The 20,383-nt window shown below is 41.2% G+C and overlaps 1 protein-coding gene across 1 annotated transcript in view; it reads right to left on the bottom strand.

The window, feature by feature from the left end:
* Positions 1–3,092: 3,092 nt before the first annotated feature.
* lrrfip1a (leucine rich repeat (in FLII) interacting protein 1a) overlaps positions 3,093–20,383 on the bottom strand; it is a 61,012-nt gene continuing 43,721 nt past the window's right edge. Inside the window, 16 exon segments of the mRNA XM_078263088.1 lie at positions 3,093–3,343; positions 3,450–3,554; positions 3,648–3,727; positions 3,828–3,948; positions 4,979–5,028; positions 12,375–12,519; positions 13,522–13,614; positions 13,807–13,899; positions 14,152–14,244; positions 15,185–15,355; positions 16,497–16,568; positions 17,194–17,319; positions 17,466–17,492; positions 17,934–18,032; positions 19,476–19,553; positions 19,841–19,891. Of these exon segments, the coding sequence (XP_078119214.1) occupies positions 3,236–3,343; positions 3,450–3,554; positions 3,648–3,727; positions 3,828–3,948; positions 4,979–5,028; positions 12,375–12,519; positions 13,522–13,614; positions 13,807–13,899; positions 14,152–14,244; positions 15,185–15,355; positions 16,497–16,568; positions 17,194–17,319; positions 17,466–17,492; positions 17,934–18,032; positions 19,476–19,553; positions 19,841–19,891 (1,512 nt within the window). The 3' untranslated portion in view covers positions 3,093–3,235.

The following is a 20,383-nucleotide window of genomic DNA, read 5'->3' as shown; positions in this document are numbered from 1 at the left end:
GGTCGTGGCTGGGTCTTCCAGCATGACAACGACCCGAAACACACAGCCAGGGCAACTAAGGAGTGGCTCCGTAAGAAGCATCTCAAGGTCCTGTAGTGGCCTAGCCAGTCTCCAGACTTGAACCAAATAGAAAATCTTTGGAGGGAGCTGAAAGTCCATATTGCCCAGCAACAGCCCCAAAACCTGAAGGATCTGGAGAAGGTCTTAAAATAGCCCCACATCATCACATACCCTTCACCATACCTAGAGATTGGCATGGGGTACTTTCCATAAGATCATCTCTCAATGCAAATCAAACCAGCCATTCAGCTAACTGAAATAAAACCATGTTAATCTCTAGGTATGATGAAGGGTATGTGATGATGAGGGGCTATTTTAATTCCAAAGGCCAAAGGAACTTTATCAGGATCATAGTATCCTGGATCCATGAAATAACTGGCCTTTAAAAATAAACATCTCCCTGCCTCTATGGGAATTTGACATAGGTGTGTACTGACTTATGCCCCCTGTATTTTAAGGATGAACATTTATTTATTTACGATACATTATTCATTCACAAAGAAAATTGGTGTCCTTAAAGATTGGATTTTTCCTCATTTTTTTTAATTAAGGCATTAAGATCAATTTCCTGAAGATGATTTTTTTTATTCCTCTTTTTAGTCAACTTTAGCATGGGTGTCCTAATTTTTACCCATCCACCACCCCGACGGGATTTTCGCCCTTTCATACTACTCGCTATGGCGTCAATTCACATGCAAACGCAAGGTAATGTAAGTCAATGGAGGCCAAACGGCGTTGATAAACACGCTGAAAAGCGAGTGTGCGTCTTCAGAACACACCAATAACGGCATACCAATTGGCGTGTCATACATACGCCACTTCATTAGATCAGTTTGCGCGCACACGCGTGTGAATAAAGCTAGACACAACACACTCTGCACTCTCACACAAACATTCACTCACAAATACACTGACAGATTAACATAATCCAATCCATGTAATAAATACACTCAGTCAATCTCTCCAAATTACGCAACAGTGGTGGGATTCAACTACTCTTAAACTCTTTAAGAGAAGAAAAGGTTAAAGGATGTGTTTCTGTCCCATACAAGTGAGGCATGTTTGAAGAATATTATTTGACTTAGAAACCATTATACTTGAATTGTTTGAATGAATTTCATGATTTGATGTCATGTTTGAGGCATACTGAACAAATATGTATGTTGATTTATTGTTGGCCTAATGTCAGTTTTAGTTTTTTTTTCATCTGTATAAATTTAAACTGTTCAGATATCTGTGGCTTGGACGCAATGTCTTTTGAATATTGAGTAGGAAAAAATGCAAATAAAACTCCAGCAGTTCATAACCACGGTCTTTAGCTTGTTTAAAGTGCCCATATTATGCTCATTTTCAGGTTCATAATTGTAATTTGAGATTGTACCAAAATAGGTTTACTGGTTTAATTTTCAAAAAACACCATATTTTTGTTGTACTGCACATTGCTGCAGCTCCTCTTTTCACCCTGTGTTCAGGTCTCTGTTTTAGCTACAGAGTGAGACATCTCACTGCTGTAACATCTTTGTTGGCAGTTGCACATGCCCAGTAGCTAGGTAAGGATCACATCAGGTAGCTAGCTGTTTCTCCAACTTCACTGATTGTCACAAAAAATGACTTGGACAGACCAGGATCAATCCTCTGTTGGTCACAGTGGCAGCAATATGCTGCTGTACTTACAGTAACTAACAGATGGACTGACTGTGTAAGGAAATGGGAAACAACCGCAGATATTGACACAATCTCAGCTCGAGGTCTCCTCACTTACCCGCTTGTTCCTGAGCTTTCCAAACTGCTGTCTCAAAAGGTGAAGAAGGAACTGTCACGCTTAGCCTCCAACATGGCCCTGATGGAGGAAATGGTCAAAACATTTGGAGAATAAAGCATGCTACATAATAAAGATTCATAATGCCAGGACTTAATGCACATGTGCAGTTACCAATATGGCTTGAACTTTTATTGCACAAAGATTACAGTTCTTTATGTTTCCTTACAGACATTTGAAAGCTTTGTAAACAGTGAAGCAGCGTCTCCCCAGTGTTCAGTATCTCCTGCCAACACCGCTTTGAGTCCCCGCTGTCCCATTTCCTCAAGAAGTCTCAGCAATTACAGTGTGTGTGCACAAGAGCCAACCAGTGACTGACTATATGAAGCAGAAAGAAGCTCAGATATGACTGGATGGTAGCAGAAGGACGGTTACACGCTGTGAGTCGAGCTGTTCGACATTCAATAACCTGCAGCAGGCTGCTGGCTACATAAAGGGCCTACTATTGAAAGCTGGTGACATTTTCACTGTGATGATTATATTGTGTTTGTGGGCTCGATGGTGTTTTTTTGCCTTCCAGGCAGATAACCCTAACCCTAAACATAACCATTGCCGCGCTGCCTGGGAGGAGACGTTGGGGGCAAAAAACACCAAAGACCCGTTTGTGGCTGCTCCGTTAACCCAGAGCAACCCTTTTTGTCTTGTTCAGTTTTTTTTGTTTTTTTTTTTACCACAAGTGACAAACACTCAAACATTTACATCTTTAAAAATAGTTTGGCTTTGGATGCAAAGGAGGAAAATACACTTAATTTTGCTCGTTCATTCACAACACACACACACACACACACACACACACACACACACACACACACACAAAGCACTCCTGTCTTCTCCGCAGGTTGACAGTCTTGGTACTGTTCCCTGCACCGGGATCGGCCTTTTCTTGAATTTCTCTGTACTCTGTGTGAGCAAGACAAGGAAATATCTTGAATCTTGGTGAGAGGCAGCAGAAGGAGTCTCGCTACACAGGACAACAGAGAGTGCCGTTCCATCCCGGGACTCTCCGTGTGGCCTATTCCCCCTTTAGCAGAGCAGTGCAGAGGTTCAACCAAAGTCACAAGGTGCACAAACATCCCACTCCCCACTTCATGTACTTTCTGGGTGTGTGCATAACGCTACGAAGAATTCTCATCAGACATAAAACAGACAAAGAAATGGCACATTGCTTGTTGGTGTTCTACTCTGTGGATATGATAACTAAGATTCTTGTTTGTTTGTTTTTTTTGTTCTTTTTCTTAAGGTTGCTATCAGGCAGATAAAAGAGAAACCCAAAATCTTTTTTTTTTTTTTTTTCCTTCTTCCAAGAGATGAGCCAGTTTTGGACACAGAAGGTGGAGTTGATGTGTGGGGCCGTTCCTATGGAGTCTGTGCCATGCCACGACTAGTCTTCATCTTATCCAGTCTTTTAGATAGGTGGCTGTTGTTTGACTCGAGTTCATCGATCTTGTCCAGTGCTGAGCGCAACTATTGAGTCAAATGGAAAGAGAGAGAATATATATCGCAATTAAAACCGAGGCGGTTCAATGGGCTAGCTTGTAAGCAGCGCGGCGCAAGGAGAACAGCACTCTACCTCTCTCTGTAGTTTGCGTTTCTCTGCCTTCAGCTCGTCCTCCACTTTCTCTGCGTTCTCTGCTGCAGACTTGTAGCGCGTCACCTGACCCTCAAGTCTGGTTACCTGGAAACCAAGAACATATCAACTTCTTAGGTGAGAATATTCATGTTTAAAAAAAAAAAAAAAAAAGTATGCTATGAATTTTGCTCAACTTACATTTTGTTCCAAAGCAGTGACTTCTTGCTCTGCCTTCACAAGTTTGAACTTAAAGTCACTTATTTGCCTGTTTGCATCTCCTGGAAAGAATTTAGCAAAAGCAAACATTCTTGAGTTGTCGGAGACACAGAAACAGCAAACTGTAGCTACTGGTTGGTTTTCATGCACATGTTTACATACTCTGCAGTTCTATAATGTTTGGATCATTGCCGTTTTCAAGTATTTCACCATCTGGGCTTGAACTGTTCTCTGTGCCATTCTTCGGTGTCTTCTGATCCAGCTGGGACTTTAGCTTCTTTACCTGGAATTGGAGCCATAACACATAACACATCAGCTGAGGAATTCACAGGTTCTCAGTTGAGATTTGTTTGTGTGGATGTTAAACTGTAATGTTGGTCATTTTCCCCATTTCTGTAGGTCACTGAAAGTATATAACATGACGTCATGATAGAATATATTGCAATTGTCTTTTAAAAGGGAAAAGGCATTATTCTACGTTTTTCTTACGGTCGTCAAATCCAATGAAAATACCATCTCTTGATACTTTCGGGGTACCCGACCCTGCCTGTGGCACAATCCCAAGCACATTGGTTCCAACTGAAGACATTCATATTTATAAACAGTGCACAAATATATAGTTTCTTTAAAAAAAAAAAAGGCTCAGTCATTTCCTAAAGCAGGTGGTTACTGTAGTTTTTAGCAAACTTTGCTCAAACAGGAATAAATAGTGCATTGGTTGGGGACTATTTTCAGCTGCGGATTGATAGTGTGTACTCTAGTATTTCCAGCAGCAGGACGGTGTGTGTGGGATTGAGTCTAAATACACTCAATGTGTGTGTGTGTGTGTGTGTGTTTTCATGGTGATGAAGGAACGTGTCACTCACTCACAGTGTGATTCAGTGATGTGTTTAAGTTGTTGTTGGGACAACAATGAAGCGCTATAGCAGAGAGGAAGAAGATATGCACAGAAAATACTTAGTAGCATCAATTCATTGTTGGTTTTGGGTCTTTTCATGGGATTTGTTGACAATAAGAACATGTACTGCTGTTTCTCTTAAACTCTTTTAAAAGACATTTGCAACTTTCAGACTTAACACCTGTAGGCACCTCCAATTTGTACTAGTAATGGTACAAACATCATCACAACAGCCCGCTATGATTGTAATATACTGTAGTCTGTCTGTTACTAAGTAACAATTCATCTTGACGTATGCGAGTTCTCCTTTGACTTGCTATTTTGCTTCCGATTTAAATTTTCCCTGAGAGACTACAGTTTATTCACGAGTTACCATTACCGACCGTCACATCACTGTGTCAGATCACGGACCCACCTGCTCGATCATTTTTTCACGCTCATCCACCAGTTTCCTCAGGCGAATCTCTACAAGATAAAAAAAAAAACGCATGTTTGAGAAGACATTTGACCTGAGTCTTGGTCACATATCATTCATTCAAATGGAACGGCATGCATCACAAAGCCATAATACAACGCCATTACAAGCAACAATCATAATTGCTACTGTCCATCTTCAAAATAATAACAAATTAACATACCAGGGGTAGGAGGAGCCAAGGAGATGGTGGGAGAGGGGCTGGGTCAGAGTGGGAGGTTGATGCATGCAACAGAGCAGGCATCCATGGGGGAGTGATGGAGCGAGTGTGAGGGGAAATGTTAGCATGCACACAGAACTGTGGAGAAGAGGGTCAATGCAAGAGCACACAGCCGGTTGGGCTACATCCACACAATAAGGTATAATAAGTATAGTTAATATCTGTAAATGTGCTGAGTGAAAAATGATGGTAGTAAAACTTCCTGCCAAGCGCTGACACATCGACTTTCATTATGTCATTTAAGAATATTCCCTAAAAAATGCATTTCGATCAACATTTTAAATTGGTAACAGCAGGATTTATTGGCATTTCAGTGTGGACACACCACATTCACCTTTTCCATTAGGTGCAACAAAATGCAAATATACATTTATCATACATTTCATTCTTGTAGATGGAAATGGTTTTGTTTAAGACAAACGACAGCTGTATTAATCCCAGATAACAGAACAGGGTCTCCAAACATTTTTCATTGTAACCATCAACATTACAGCTAGAACATGTAACAATTGTTTGCTGGTTTTAGGCCTTGTCCACACAAACACAGGTATTTTTTTTAAGCATAGCCTTTTCTATTCGTTTTGGCCTTCCGTCCACACACATAGGTCACTTAAAACAGAGCTTCTGAAAAGAAAAACATCTGTGTGCATCGTCTGTGGTGTCACAAATGAGGCAACATTTCGCGCAATGGCAGACATGGCCAAAATAGTGCTGTTCTTACCTTGCTAACACTGACTTTTTACATGCTTACGCATAAATGTACAGTTACTCTTCCACTATATTGAGAAACAGAGGCGTTGGTGCAGCCTTACAGTAATAGCTTTTTTGAGGCCTCTGATTGGCTGACATGGCTTTACGGTTAGGGTCATATTGCCGCCTGTTGGTTTGGCATGCTCTTGACAGCACTTCAACTGTTTTTGCATTTATATTTGGACAGAAATCTTTTTTTGTGCTTGTGTGGACAGGATACGGAAATACCCGTATTCGTGTGGACTGGGCCTTAATGAGAATTACCAATTAACATCTGTTTTTTTATTTTGAACCTATGAAATGAATAAATCAATGAGATCTTGGAATTGTAGCATGAGAAAAATGTGTGATACAGGTGCAGAGTAATATTACCCATGACACATAACAAGCAGCATGATCAATGTGCATCAATAACAAAATAATGTTACCTGATATAGCAAGTGCAGTATTGTCCAATAGAAGAAAAAAAAAAAATCTACCAAGCAGTTTACATCCTCATCTCCACAAACTATTTTTTGCACATATGACCGCAATGAAAATTTATGTTTGGACCTTAGACTGTTGGATGAATTTAATTAAAATAATATACAAACTTACACCAATATTCATTTGGGAAATAATCAAAGTGCTGTGAGGTTCTGCACATATTTAGTTGACCACTTTGTAAACTAAGCTAAGCAAAGACTAGTAGAGAGCAGATCTAATAATATATATCTATACTATATACCATCTATAAGCTAAGACATCTTGCACTCCTCCTTGCCCTTGCCTTTCCCTTTCTTGCTGTTTTTCTTCACATCTTTCCCTGTCTGCTGTGGCTCTTTGTTGCTGGCCACTTGTTCTACATGCTTTGGTAATTCCAAATTTTCACCCTGCAACTCATGCTTACTGGCATCTAACCCTTCCTCTATGGGTAGAGACATCGCTTGGTTAATGTCCTCTGCAACACCACCCAACTCCCCAATATTCAAAACCTTTCCTTCCTCTATAATGTGCCTGGGCTCATCTGCTACACCTGCTTCTTCCCCAGGCATGGGTTTCTGCTTTCCGCACACATTTTCCCCATGTTCCCCCTTTTCAGACGTGTTGTCCTCATGAGCCAAAGAGTTTTGGTTGTCTCGAGTCACAGTATCTGGTTTATCTACCTCGTTACCGCCATCAACCGTACACGTCTCGTCATTTCTTTCAACTGGCTCTTCTTGTGATTTTTCATTTGACTCAGTTTTACTTTGGACTGAAATTCCATTGCTGCTTTCACGCGACATTACTTCAACTCCCTCCTCATTTTCTTCCTGTTCCGGATTTTTAGGGAGACTTGTTGCTAAAGCCGCCTCGACATCCATGTCATCGAAATCAAAAGACAGGCCTTCGTCATCTTCACCGTTGTCTTCATCGCTCCCCTGCAGGGTGGGTTGAGATGAATCATTATCCTCAGACTTGTCTTTGCTGGGTTCAGGCAGTCGCTGTGTCTCACTCCGCTGATCATCTTGAATGTTTTCATGTTCAGGATCTTCTGCAACAGCTGATTCATCAGTACTGTGGTTCTGCTCGAGAGAGGACCCAATTTCAGTAGCTTCTTTTGGAGAGGCTGGTGTATTTAACATGTCAATGGTATTGATCTCTTCTGATTCATTGGCCACTTCAACATTCGATTCATCAATCTGACCCTCACACTGTAATGTCTGGCTTTCTACATCATCCAATAGTTCGGCCTGCAACGGACTCTTTACAGTGTCAAATGCTTCAGTGTTTTCTGTTAAACAACTGTCACTTTTTTCGTCATGTGAGCGGTCTGGCTCGATTAAACCTTCAGCTTCCCTCAAGCCTTCATTTAGCTCCTCCCTTTCGGTTCGGTCTGCTTTTAGTGCTGAAGAAATGACACTGGGAGAAAAGGATTCTTGTCCATTCTCTGTTCCTGACTCATCGTCGTCTTTGGCTGCCTCAGTTGTCTCCTTGGGACCTCCCTCAGAAACCTTGATGGGAGTGCCATCGCTGCCTGAGTTCACGGCTGCAGACAGGTCTGAGCCAGACAAGCTTATGAGAGCGTCGGTGAAGCCATCGGTAGAAGACAGGGACACAGACATGTTCTCCTTACTCTCAGCAATGCTGGTGGATTCAGATTCATCAGCAGCAATGTCACCATTGCTTGAAACATGTGATTCAGCGTCAGTGTTTTTATTACCCCTTGTTTCAAAAGCGTTTTCGGGGTTATTAGTTGAGCATTCAGCTTTCATCTCATCAATAGGTCCAACTTCATCCTCTGCACTATTCATATTTTCTAACTCAGTATGGATGACATCGTCATTAGTTGAGATGTTCGTTTCACTTTTAGAGTTATCTATACGGAAAGTGCACTCTTTGTCAAGATCATCAGAGCTCTCTGCACCTTTGGAGTTGTCAATACAATCAGTACTGAGGTCGGTCTCTGGGACAGGACTTGTTATAGACCCCACTTCTTCTACTTTCTCTAATTCTAAAGTTTGTTTCTTGTCTTGGTCATCCTTTCTGAGATCTGCTGTGGTTTCCGTGAGAGTTTCAATGTGAGAAAAGGTTTCAATGGGTGCCACTGCCTCTACTGTTTCAGCTTCCAGACCTGGTTCCTTGTTCTGCTCATCTGTAACATGATCCCTTCTTGATTCTTTGAGAGTTTCAGTGGGAGAAAAGGTTTCAGTAGTCGCCACGGCTTCAGCTTCTCCTACGTTCTCCGTTTCCCAAGTTTGTTCCTTGTCGTGCTCATCTGTAACATGATCCCTTCTTGATTCTTTGAGAGTTTCAGTGGGAGAAAAGGTTTCAGTGGGTTTCACTGCTTTTACTCCATCTACCTCCTCAGTTTCTTGTATGTGCTGCTCATTCTTAACTTGATCCACCCTTGATCCCCTAAGGGTTTCGGTAACAGAATCATCAACTTTAGGTTCTGTCGTTGGCCCTTTCTCTCTTGTAGCCGATTCAATGTCTATTTCGGCTTTGTTATTTTCTTTATCGGTTACATCTTTTTGTTGGTTCTTATCCTCGTGAGTTCCTCCTTTCTTTTTGTTTTTCCTCTTCCTTTTCTTCTTTTTCCCTGAAGCAGCAGCGCACTGAGGCCGAGTTTCCCCTGCCTCGTAGTTCTCTGCATCTTCTGCTTCATCAGGCTTTGGTTGAGGTTTGGTGTTTTCTACAGCTTGGACGGACATGTCTGGTAAACTTTCCGTCATAACAATTCTTTGCTGAGGACATGGTTCTGTATTTCTCAAATGACTTTCCTCAACATCTTCCCCTTTGTTTCCTCGCTCTTCAAAAAGGTTGTTAGATGACTCTCTAATGTCATCACTCTTGGTGTCAACACTACTGCTTTTGGTTTCTGTCTCCCCTACATCTCGCCCTGCAGGCCTTTCTTTCTCTGGAACATTTTTCTCAGAACTTGTTACAATCCCTTCATGCCCCGGGCTGCAAATGGTTATATCTTTGGCCTCTATGATAGATTGGTCATTAATGTCAACATTTGAGTCCTTGCTGAGACAACGTTCTTCAACATTGTCTTCTTCTGTGGCAGTCTTCCTGTCTTCTTCTAAGCATGTCTGTTCTTCTGTTGGCTGTTCTTCGCTAGATGTTTCCAGGGTGGAAACACCAGCAACATTACAGAGAGTATCAGTGCTCAAGTGATTCTCTTTGGCTTCCTCAAACATTTCCTGATGCCGCTCTGGATCCACCTCTTCCTCTCTGCTACTTCTCAAATGAGTCTCCTCTGTGTTGCCTGAGAGATCATGGAGAATATACATGATAGAGGGACAGAAAATGTTGACTTAAGACAGGATTTTCAAAATGTAATCTTCATGAGGAAGTGCATCAGCAGAAGTCAAGGTAAGGCAAAACACCTGATTGATTCAGTGGCCAGGAAGAAAAGCACAGAGCCAAGATGACCAAGAGAAGCACAGAAGAACAAGAGGAAGGAAGGCATGAGGAACACCAAAGTTAAATTCTTGATCCCCAGCACATCAATGTGACAACAAAAGAAGTCTAAAGCCGGCAGCTTAAAGGCAGGCCCGGTTCTACGAGGGTGCCAAGGCATGCATTGCACCTTCAGTGTAATATTTTGCACCCCTATTTTGCAGTTTAAATTTGAATAAATAATATAATAAATAACAAATAATAATAAAAATAAAATAGCTAACAAATAAGCTCACTGACTGCAACACTATTGTTCATATTATGGCACAATGTTCAGTAAGTGTGTGAATCGACCTAGCCAGATTTTCTTTGTTAATAATACATGGAGTGATACAGTTCAGCTTGTTCCAGGTTAGGCTTGTAAAGCTAAGGTTTAATGTTATCCTAACCTAACTTTGGCCAAGAAAAAGCAAAGACTGAGTTAACTTGATACCACTAGCTTGTTATGTTTGCTTCTAAGTTTCATACTGTGTTGAATGTTTAGAATATGGACTCACCTGCTTATGTCTTCTCAAGTATCAGACTGGTGGTTGCTTATGCACATTCACATGTATGCTAAAAATGTCTGTCAACAGAAGCAAACTAGTAGCCTGTAAGTAATGCTATTAAAGCCAGAAGGAATGCTTGTAGTACATGCGGTCTAATACAGAAGTAGTCATAGGGACTGAAAATGTGATCCGAGATGGACATTGCAAAATGTGTTTCTGTATCTGGAATTGTTCACTAACTACGTGTGATATTGTTCAAGCTGAATTGACTCGGAGCAGATTTTGACTATTTTTTTGTGAGAGAAAGGACATTGGATATATGCTGGAATGTAATTGTAAGAAATATGAAATATGTTGTTAAGGAACCATTATAGCAAATAAACTGTTACTGAAAAGGAACAACAAGAAACAACATGCTGTATTCTCTTACTATTGTTTACAACTTTCTCCTACTGTTCCAGCATGATCTGTTCATATGGGACCATGCTCAGGACCCATAACACCTACACTTTTTTCATTGCTGTTGCCGGCAGGCAGTGTAGCTACTGGTGCACCCCAACTAATTTCAGATGCACACTAAAGCAAGTCATTTTGTTCTGGAACCGGGCTTGCTCAAAAGGTACACATTACAGTGCAACGAGTGCATGCACAAAGAACTCTCAAATGCCTCGTACCATCAACCCTGTAGAGACCTGGCAGCATTTACATACCTACACAACCTGCATTAACAAAGCATGCATTAGCTGAAATGATGAAAAAGGTGCAATAGAAACAAATTAAAAGCCAAAACATTAGTAATGAAGACAAAGCGAGGTGTTGCGGAGATGGTGAGTGGAATCTTAGTTCTTACAGGAAAGCAAGAGGGCAGATAGATGTTGCTTAAAGGATAAGGCAGGCATTTCTCTATATTTTTCTTGTTGTCAACAAATTCCATAAAAAGACTAGATCTAAATAAAGCTTTAGTCTGTCGCTCACTACTTTCCTAACCTTTGTGTAGCGCAAGCCCATTGGTTACTTCTACGTGCATACATGTTTAAAAATTGGTTACAAATACATAAAGGTCAGTAATTTCCTAAAACAGCTGATCACTGTAGCCACATCACTGTCATCATTTTTTTTTAACAAATGTTACTCAAACCGTACCAAGTACTGCATTTTTTGGGGACTATTTTCAGCTGCAGATTTGCTCCATAGAGCATTTGGTGCTCTATGGAGTATATCAGTGGCTCACTGATTTCTAATAGCTTTTAATAGTTTTTGGACAACAATAGACTTTTAAGGCAGAGAGGAATACGGTGGATCAGGCTGATACACAATACTTGTTGGCAGGATCAAGTCATTGTTGACTTGGGTATTTTCATGGAATTTGTTAACAATAAAAATAAATAGTTGACAAAACAATAAGGTCCATTTAGTAGTTCAGTAGTAACACAATCTTCCTCAGCACAGAGTTTGTCCACAGGTTGGTATTGTAGATGTTCAAATCTTCATAGTTTTGAGCACTTTGAAAAAGGACTTCTCGTCAACGTTTGCTTAAAAGTTAAGATTGAAAGCTCCAAAACAGCTAAGAAATGTTGAACTTGCGGTGAGATGTTTTCGTCATTATCTGCTTCCAAGCTCAAGAATGAACTCTCAGTCTCAAGAAAAATATAGAATATTACCAGACTTATCCTTTCAGGTATTTACAAATCAGTTTTTAGTACCCCTTGACATTCCAGGAGCACGACACTGGGAACGGAAGAATTCATTCCAAAATTAGCATTAACCATTCGAAAATTCAGATATCAATTGTGAAAAAAATAATTACTTGTATATATGTAATCTCACTACTCTGTTTTTTTTTTTTTTTTTTAGATGCTTTTTCTGTTATATTACTACTCAAAAACATTTTGGAATGAAAGTCTTCAGAAAGTTTTCTGCCAAGCCATGCAAAGAGAACTTTTTATTTTACCGAGCATGGTGTTCCCCTCCGCTGGGGAAGCGTGTGGATCCTGAGCCGGTTGGGGAGCAGCGTCTGCACTGGGGGGCCCGTCCACTTCTGCCTCACCAACCTCTCCATTGATGTTTAGATCAGGTCCCAATACTATTCCATGTTTCTAGAAAAATAAAAAGTCAAACATTAGCTCCATAGATTACACACCTTGAAAATAAGTTACTCAAATTCAATAAACCAGGATCCGATTACTTTTTAAGCTTTAGTTACCGTGACAACAATATTCAAAACTTTACAGTTTTAAATTTGATACTCAAAACTTGACACATCAGGCTGAAATAAGCATTCTTACACTGACTGAGTTAGGGCTGCACAATTAATCAAATCTTAAATCACGATCACGGCTTCCCACGATCAAATTCACGTGATAGAACGCTCCGTATCAAAGTTTTTTTTTTTTTTTTTTTTGCAAAGCCAATGTAGCGCTCCGTAAACCACTGTCTGATCACGTGCCTCCCTGAGCCAATCAGAGTTCTTCCCTGCACCGCGCAGCTTAGTTTAGATGTGGACAATTTTACCAGTTTACCAGTAAACGCAACATTTAGTCCCGTCTGTGTCCCATTGTGCTAGTTTGAGTCTTTTAGCTCATAGCTTTAGCGGCAGACTGTTGTACGTCCCGCTGCTGTAATCCTCTAACAGTGAAATACAGTCACACTACACCGTTTAGCTGTCAGCACTTTAGCGGTGTTTAATCCAGTTACTACTGTAGCTAACGGTAGGCTAACGTTAGCTGCTGTGTAAGGTGTTATAAGTGTTAACTATCGTGACATGCAGCGATGTTTCTGCTGCCTCTAACGTCTGTTTTGGAGCATCTCTCAGTTGCTATTTCGTCCGGTAGATACCAGGATTTTATGCGCTGTTAACGTGAACAGAAAATTGCGTTGCCTGTGTCTTTTCACGGCAAACGCGCATGTGTGGAAAGCGGTCGCACAACAGCTGAAATGGCTCCTTCGTAGTATCCTTCAACACAGGAGGAATGTAGCACAATATGGATGTGAAAGCAGTTATAATTGTCCTATGTGACAATAAAATTTGTTCTGGTTAAAATCCACAAATAATCGTGATAATCATTTTGGCCATAATCGTGCAGCCCTAGACTGAGTACCTTCAAAATGTCTCTCAGCTGCACCACCTCTTCTCTGAGCTCATCTCGCTCAATTCGGATTGCATCTGTGTATTCTTTTTGTCGCTCTAAGGCCTGAGCAGAGCCCCCAAGTGGCAGAGTAAGAAAGAAAGGGGAAAGTGTACAAGAGGTGAAAAGAAGTGAAAGTAAAAAAGCTGGCGTTCAGTTTCATGCAAAGGAGATACTAAATTAAGCAAAAGCAAATGCTGAATGTGATCTGAAGTTAATGAAACACAAAACTGCTGGACCAGGGCTCACAGGCCGTACCCCAATCTTTTTATCCTTCCACTCCACCGTCTCCTGCAGGTCAGATATTTCTCTAACAAAACCTTCCTGTTTCATACGCAGCTGACGGATGTCCTAAACAGCAGGAAAAGGAAATCAAGTCTGAGATGTAGAGAGAGAAAGCAAAAACAGTGCATGCATATATAGTTTGTGAAAAAAAGAAAGCTGTGAAATGTATCCCCCGCATGTTGCCTTTCTAAGGGACAAATTGTGTAAAAGGCTGCCATTCTCTCTTCTTAATTTCTGTCTTTTAAACCAATGGGAGGCTCCATTTCCGCATCTCCCAGTCTTAGTGACACACATTCACACTGGAGGACAAATACTCACGTTGAGCAGCTCTTCACTTTGTTTTAGCGTCTCTTTCATTTCACTGAACTGGAACTGAAGCACAGAATGGGCATGCTTCTCTCGCTCGTATTCCTGTGAGGAACAAGAGGCAGCTTGACAACCAATAACCCCTTTGTTTTCATTATGAACATCTGTCTCATATACACAAAAAAACATTACAGAGAAGCTTAGTCCATCGCTGTCAAGTGCAATGTCTCAACCTGATCCTGTCATAACAGATCTGCTGTCATTCTGAGAACTGTGTTTTGTGCGTGGAAGTCCCCATTTGGCAGATATATCGTATGTCCTTGTTTACCAATATAATGTTGTTTTACTGCATTTGTGAAGTTGTAGAGTCAAACAGAGCATTAACTTTGGTGTAATATGAGCTCTACTTTGTCTAGCTTCACCTTACAGTTGATCATTTATCCTCTCATGTCTTCTATAAGAAAAGTGTTTTGAGACCTCGTCAAAACACTTGATGCATTTAAGGGTTGTAGGAAACTCTTAACATGAAGGACTTCAAATCTAACTGCCAAAGAGCAACCGTTGTAGTGTTTGTGTGACCACATTCAAATTATCCTTTGAATTTAGGATGTTAAAGCTTTATAAAATACAAGTTCTCTGCCTAAAAGCTTAAAGTCTCTGCATGGTTTTTTTTATTTTTTTTTATTTTAATGGCTTTGTGGATGGCAGAATATCAAAGAAAAGTCTTTCTTCTTTCCTCCTTCCACAATACACCCTTAAAACCAAGTTCCATATACTTTGAATGTTGGAGGCCTCTGCAGAATGGAGGGGTGCTCCGTAAAGACAGCTGAGATGTTGACTGCAAAACTTCACACTAGCAAGGAGCTCCCGTGTGGTGTGTTCCTTCCAGGGTGCCAGCATTGTTTTAAACTGTACTGGCATCGAACAAGGAGAGGTATCCTACAATTTCTAGATTTACTTTCTACTGTAAACCAAACAATATATGTCTTAGTTCTATAACACTCTCCGTTTGAAAGTCTCTTGACTGCGTGTGTGCCTGCTGTACCTTGACTTTCTCCTCATATCCGCGGCGCGACTCAGACAGCAGTTCCTCCAGCTCCATGAGCGAGTCTTTGAGCGTGTCCACCTGGTACATCAGGTTGTTCTTCTCGTTGTCCAACTGGGCATTGGACACCATGGCCTTACGGTACTTCTCCTCCACTTCTACTAATACATCCTAATGTCATGACATATAGGGAATAGAAGAACACAACAGGTGCTGGCTCAGATATAACATGTCCTTAAACAGTACTGCAGAGTCATGCTTTCCTCCTCCTTCCGTACTTTGTTTACAATAATGTCCGGGTAGAAAACCCCGGCGCTGAGCAAACGGGGAAGAGGAACAGCTGGATATACTCTCATCTCGGTCATCTAAAATGCATGTTTGATGCTTTCATATGTCAACACTTTGACTAACGTTAGCTTGAAAAGATAATGTACCTCTTGGGCCACACACTAAAAGAAATGACACCACCAAAACTAGCAGTCAGTCCAACACTAGATTTGGTTTATCAAAGACGCTAGTAGAGCAACACAGGACAGAAAATAAGCACAGTGAATTCGGTCTATATGATTGGAGTAACAGATGGCAAAGAATCAGACAAGGCAAGGAGGTATATGGAAGTCAGTATACTAATATGTATCTCACAACTGTAAACCATTGTAAGTAAAAATGTAAGTCAATAAATACAACACACACGCACATGCTGAATGAACATATTGAGAAAAGGCACACGTTTGTTTTGATATACAACACCATGCAAACAGTTAGTAGGGGAGGCGTCAAAACTCCTGCAGAAGTTAAAATGACCAAAACATAGCACGAGCGCGCGCACACACACCCACACACACACACACACACACAGAGAGCCATGCAGGTGCAACTTTGCCAGTTAGATCAACAGTTGAAGTTAGAAAACATCTGCCCAGTGGAAGAGAAATGAGAAATAATGCTGGCACAGCATTTGAGCATCACATAAGAACTGCAGTTATACTGTCAATTTAATGTGTAGTGTGTAGTATTTGCTCCTAAAATACTCCGTGGAGTTTCTCCGTTTCAGTTTCAATTTAAAAGCCTTCAGTTATCACATTGTCATTTGGTTTGTTGATCTTTAGAGGCTCCAGAGTCCTAGAACAGAGATTCCACAACTACTGTATGTACTGTGCCCTTTGGGTAATATAATAGTGAGTTGGTTGCACAAATTACTGCATATTTGACCCACTGTAGGAGTAACAACTCCAAAATAACCAGAGGAAGTTAGACACCAAACGTATTAGTTAATAGTGAGCCTGGAGTTGGGAGGGTCTCGGGCTTATACCTTGACTTCTTTTAGGTTCTGCGTGTACTTGGTTTCCACATCTTGAATCTGATCCTTCAGTTCATGAATCTCCTGGTGAAGAGTGCAGCAGCAGTGAGCAGAGAAGCACAGTGTGACAGCAGCAGAGAACGGGATGCACAACGTTTGGTGACCGGCCAATGAGAGCAACAACACAAGTGTTTGTGGAAAGAATGAAAATAGCACGGACAGCAAGGAACTTCATAAGAAAAGCCCCCTTAGTCTGTCTGTGGCATGTACTCCTTTCTATATTTAGTATAACTTCTTAGAGGACAAGAGTTAAGATCCAGGTTTTCTACAATGGGAGACTCGTGCTCCCTCACATCTTGTGGCTCAATGAAGCATGTCTGGGTAGAAAAATGACTATTACTCTCTTCTACACTGAATACTTCTCGTTGAAGCTGAAAATGTGATGTTAACTGTATGACTGACAATTGGTTGCTACCATGTTACATTTTTAAGTTAATTGTCCATGTAATACACACATCATATGTCTGAGATGTACATTTGTAAGCAAAATCTGGCTCACGTTCTTTATTCTCTGCATTATTGTGCAAATAAAGTCTTGTTTTCGTGATGATTTTATGATCACATAACCCTGTATGATACCCAACGAAAACCACAATCCACAAGAAAATGTCCGCTGCGTTTGTAGGACGCTGGACGTCTTCAGCTTTACCTTGATTTCTCGTATAGACGTCTCTGCATCTACAGTTATAGCCGTCTCGCCACTTCCTCTCCGCGAGGACGTCCCACCTAAGGAGGTGAGGGTTGCTGCTGTTAAAGCAGAAGCTGCTCGAGATCCCTGAGGAAGAAGGACATTCATTGTTAGTATTCTTTAGCACACAAATTAAATACACGCCAACACTTCCACTTATTTGTCTTGATTAACTGATGCATCTTGAAAATACACAACAAAATACACAGCATCTAGTGACGTGAGCCACTCACCTTCTCCAGATAATCTCTGTCCTCCACCTGTTGAGACAAATGAAATAGTTAGGTCAAACCGTGGGTTATGTGGAGGCCACAGGGCCGAGAAGATCAACTGAGGAGGAAGGGAAGTTCCAAAAACCTCACTACAGCCGCTGAATGAACATGTTTGCACAAGTTTGTTTTGATATACAACACCATGCAAACAGTTAGTAGGGGAGGCATCAAAACTCCTGCAGAAGTCTGACATTGTAACCCATAACAACAGATCATGTGTTAAAAAATAAAACGGTCGGTTTATACACACACACACACACACACACACACACACCAAACATTATCCTCTGACACAAACACAGCACACAATCAGCCCTCCTTGTGGGGCGAAGTGCACAAAAAGGGAGGACGGGTGGCAAAAAAAGAGCAACCAAGCAGAACTCGGCTCACATCACAGGCTCGGCCTCCTGCGGGTGCAAGGCGACTCACATCAGAAAAGTCAGGAATAGTAACATCGTCCAGGTCTCGGTGGAGGCCACTGCTATTGGCCGCACTCCTCAAAAAACTGGCAACAGAGCTGCAGTTGTCCTGCATCGGCCACCAGAGGGCAGAACACAACAACAAAGAAGCCAAACAGAGCAGGTCAACACATTGAGGAATTCATGTTAAGAAAAGCATATGAAGAAGTTGAGACAGTGTATGCTTATTTACAAATCCTCATTAGTGCTCAACAAGACTAAAAGATCATCTTTACTCTTAAATCTAATTTTGATACCTCAAGTCCTTCCTCTTTTTTATGGAGACTGTATTTCCCATTATAAACCATTATATATTATAACATGCTGTCCCAAAATAGAATGTATCGGAGAAGATAATGTTCCAAGTTTTTCAGTCACGGTGACTCCTTGTCAACAACAGACACCAAAGAGTAGTAACTGCTAAAATACAAGATTACAAAATACAAGATTTAGTTTGACAGCAAATCTGGTTCTTCAGATGGTGACCGATCAATCAATGGATATCTAAATCTCCCAAAACAAACATTTTAAAACTGTTTTTTGGGAATGCCACCCACTCTGTTGCTACAGGCTTGTGACAGATGGCTCCGGTCAGCCACTGTACTATGGTTTGTCTAAAACTGGGAGCTGGATTGATGAATACACACTCGGCAGACTTGCGTTCCATGGTTATATTTCAGGCATTAATAGGATTGTCTTAACCTGAGTGACTTGCAGGGAGCTCAATGCTTTTCTGAGCTTCAATTCATGGCTCCCTGACTAAAACATTAATATTAACATCAACAAAACATTAACATCCTGTAACGACTGCACCTCACAGGTCCACCAGGAAATACCTGCTTGTACTCTGCACACAGTGCACAATGTTTCAAACGTTTCCAAATTCTTCAAACCGTGCCAAGTCTGAGTCACCATAACATCCAAAATCAACACAGTCTAACGATGTTTCGAAATCAAACAGTAAATCATAAACCAAATGCTATGGTATAAGTGCATGATGGCTGTTACGTCAGTCATAAATTAGTTCAGTTAGTGCAGTCATAGACTTGTGGTTACAAAGTAGGGCTGCACAATAAACTGTTTATTTATCTCCATCACAAGATCAACTGCGTAATAAACAATTATTTTTGGTTAGTTGAAAGAGAGGATCAATAGAAATCTGCAAAAAATTTATTAAAATTAATTTTTAATTTTTTTTTTTTAATAATGGTGCCCTTTGAGTTCAGTTCAATTTTCAATAAATCAACGTTGGAAATAATTTCCTTTCAGTTGTTTTTATTTAACAAGTAGTTTGTTGTATTGAAGCAGAATACTGAAAGCAGCAGAAAGGCAGAACTGAGTACACTTTAATATCTCTTATTTATTTAAAATGCGATGTTATCGCGATATTCAACAACGTCATCGCATATTTTCCTCATATAGTGCAGCCCTATCACAGATCATCATGTATGATTTAAACCCGGGGTTATTAGCAGGGTGTCTGGGGGGGGGGCGGGAAATGGGGATGGCTCACCACTGGGCTGGCGCGGGCTGAACCGGCCCTGGAGGAAACTCTGGAGCCGGAGCTGCGATAACTAGTGTACTCTAAAGGCTGTAGAGAAAACACAGTGTTATGTATCTGTCTGCACCTGGGGACAAACGCAAACCTAAGCATGCACATACTCACACTCATAGTACTAGTAGCAGCTGCATGCTGGACGGGATGCCTTAATCAAAATCCGCTCACACTAGACTCACGTTCACACTGAACTTATATGCACTCTTCCTATAACTGTCAATATGATCAATCCAGGAACAGAAACCACTTTCCACACGGACCAGGTCGCTCTCTGGTGTGTCAAACCAACCAACAAGGCCACAACTCAAAGGAAGTCTTACATGAGAGCTGGAGACTCGCTGTGACCCGCTGCAGTCTTCATACAAGGCGCTCTGCACATGTGACGCGTCACACAAACACATACAGTGTAAGCAGTATGCTCATGCTTCAGCAGTGTTAACACACAATGACATGCTTTACTACTCAATGACACACAAAAAAAAACACACCCTGCCTTTAGTGCCTGCTATGTGGCTCCATTCAGAACTGAAATGCACAGTGACTGACATCAATGCAAAGTGAATTGAAAAAGTGATGAGGCATTTCACCGAAAGCCCTCAAACTTAATGGTCAAATTATTTGCTCTAAAGACAGACAAGCTCAGCTTTAGATGTTTTTAAGACCGCTGGTGTAAGTGAAGGGATAAATTGCGGTGCTATTTAACACTGCGTGGAAGTTACGGTGGGTAAAAGGTAAGCTGGAAATGAATGGAACCGACCCTACGATAGAGCTGCTGGGTGATCTGACCGAGTGGCCTGCTGAACTGTAACAGAGGATGAAGTCGGGAGTAAAGATGAGATTTAGAAGGCAGCAGCTTGGAGCAG

Source organism: Sander vitreus, chromosome 11, assembly GCF_031162955.1.
Source record: "Sander vitreus isolate 19-12246 chromosome 11, sanVit1, whole genome shotgun sequence".
Classification (NCBI taxonomy): domain Eukaryota; kingdom Metazoa; phylum Chordata; class Actinopteri; order Perciformes; family Percidae; genus Sander; species Sander vitreus.
Note: the sequence above shows the minus strand (reverse complement) of the source record. Positions and strands in the feature narration are given on the sequence as shown.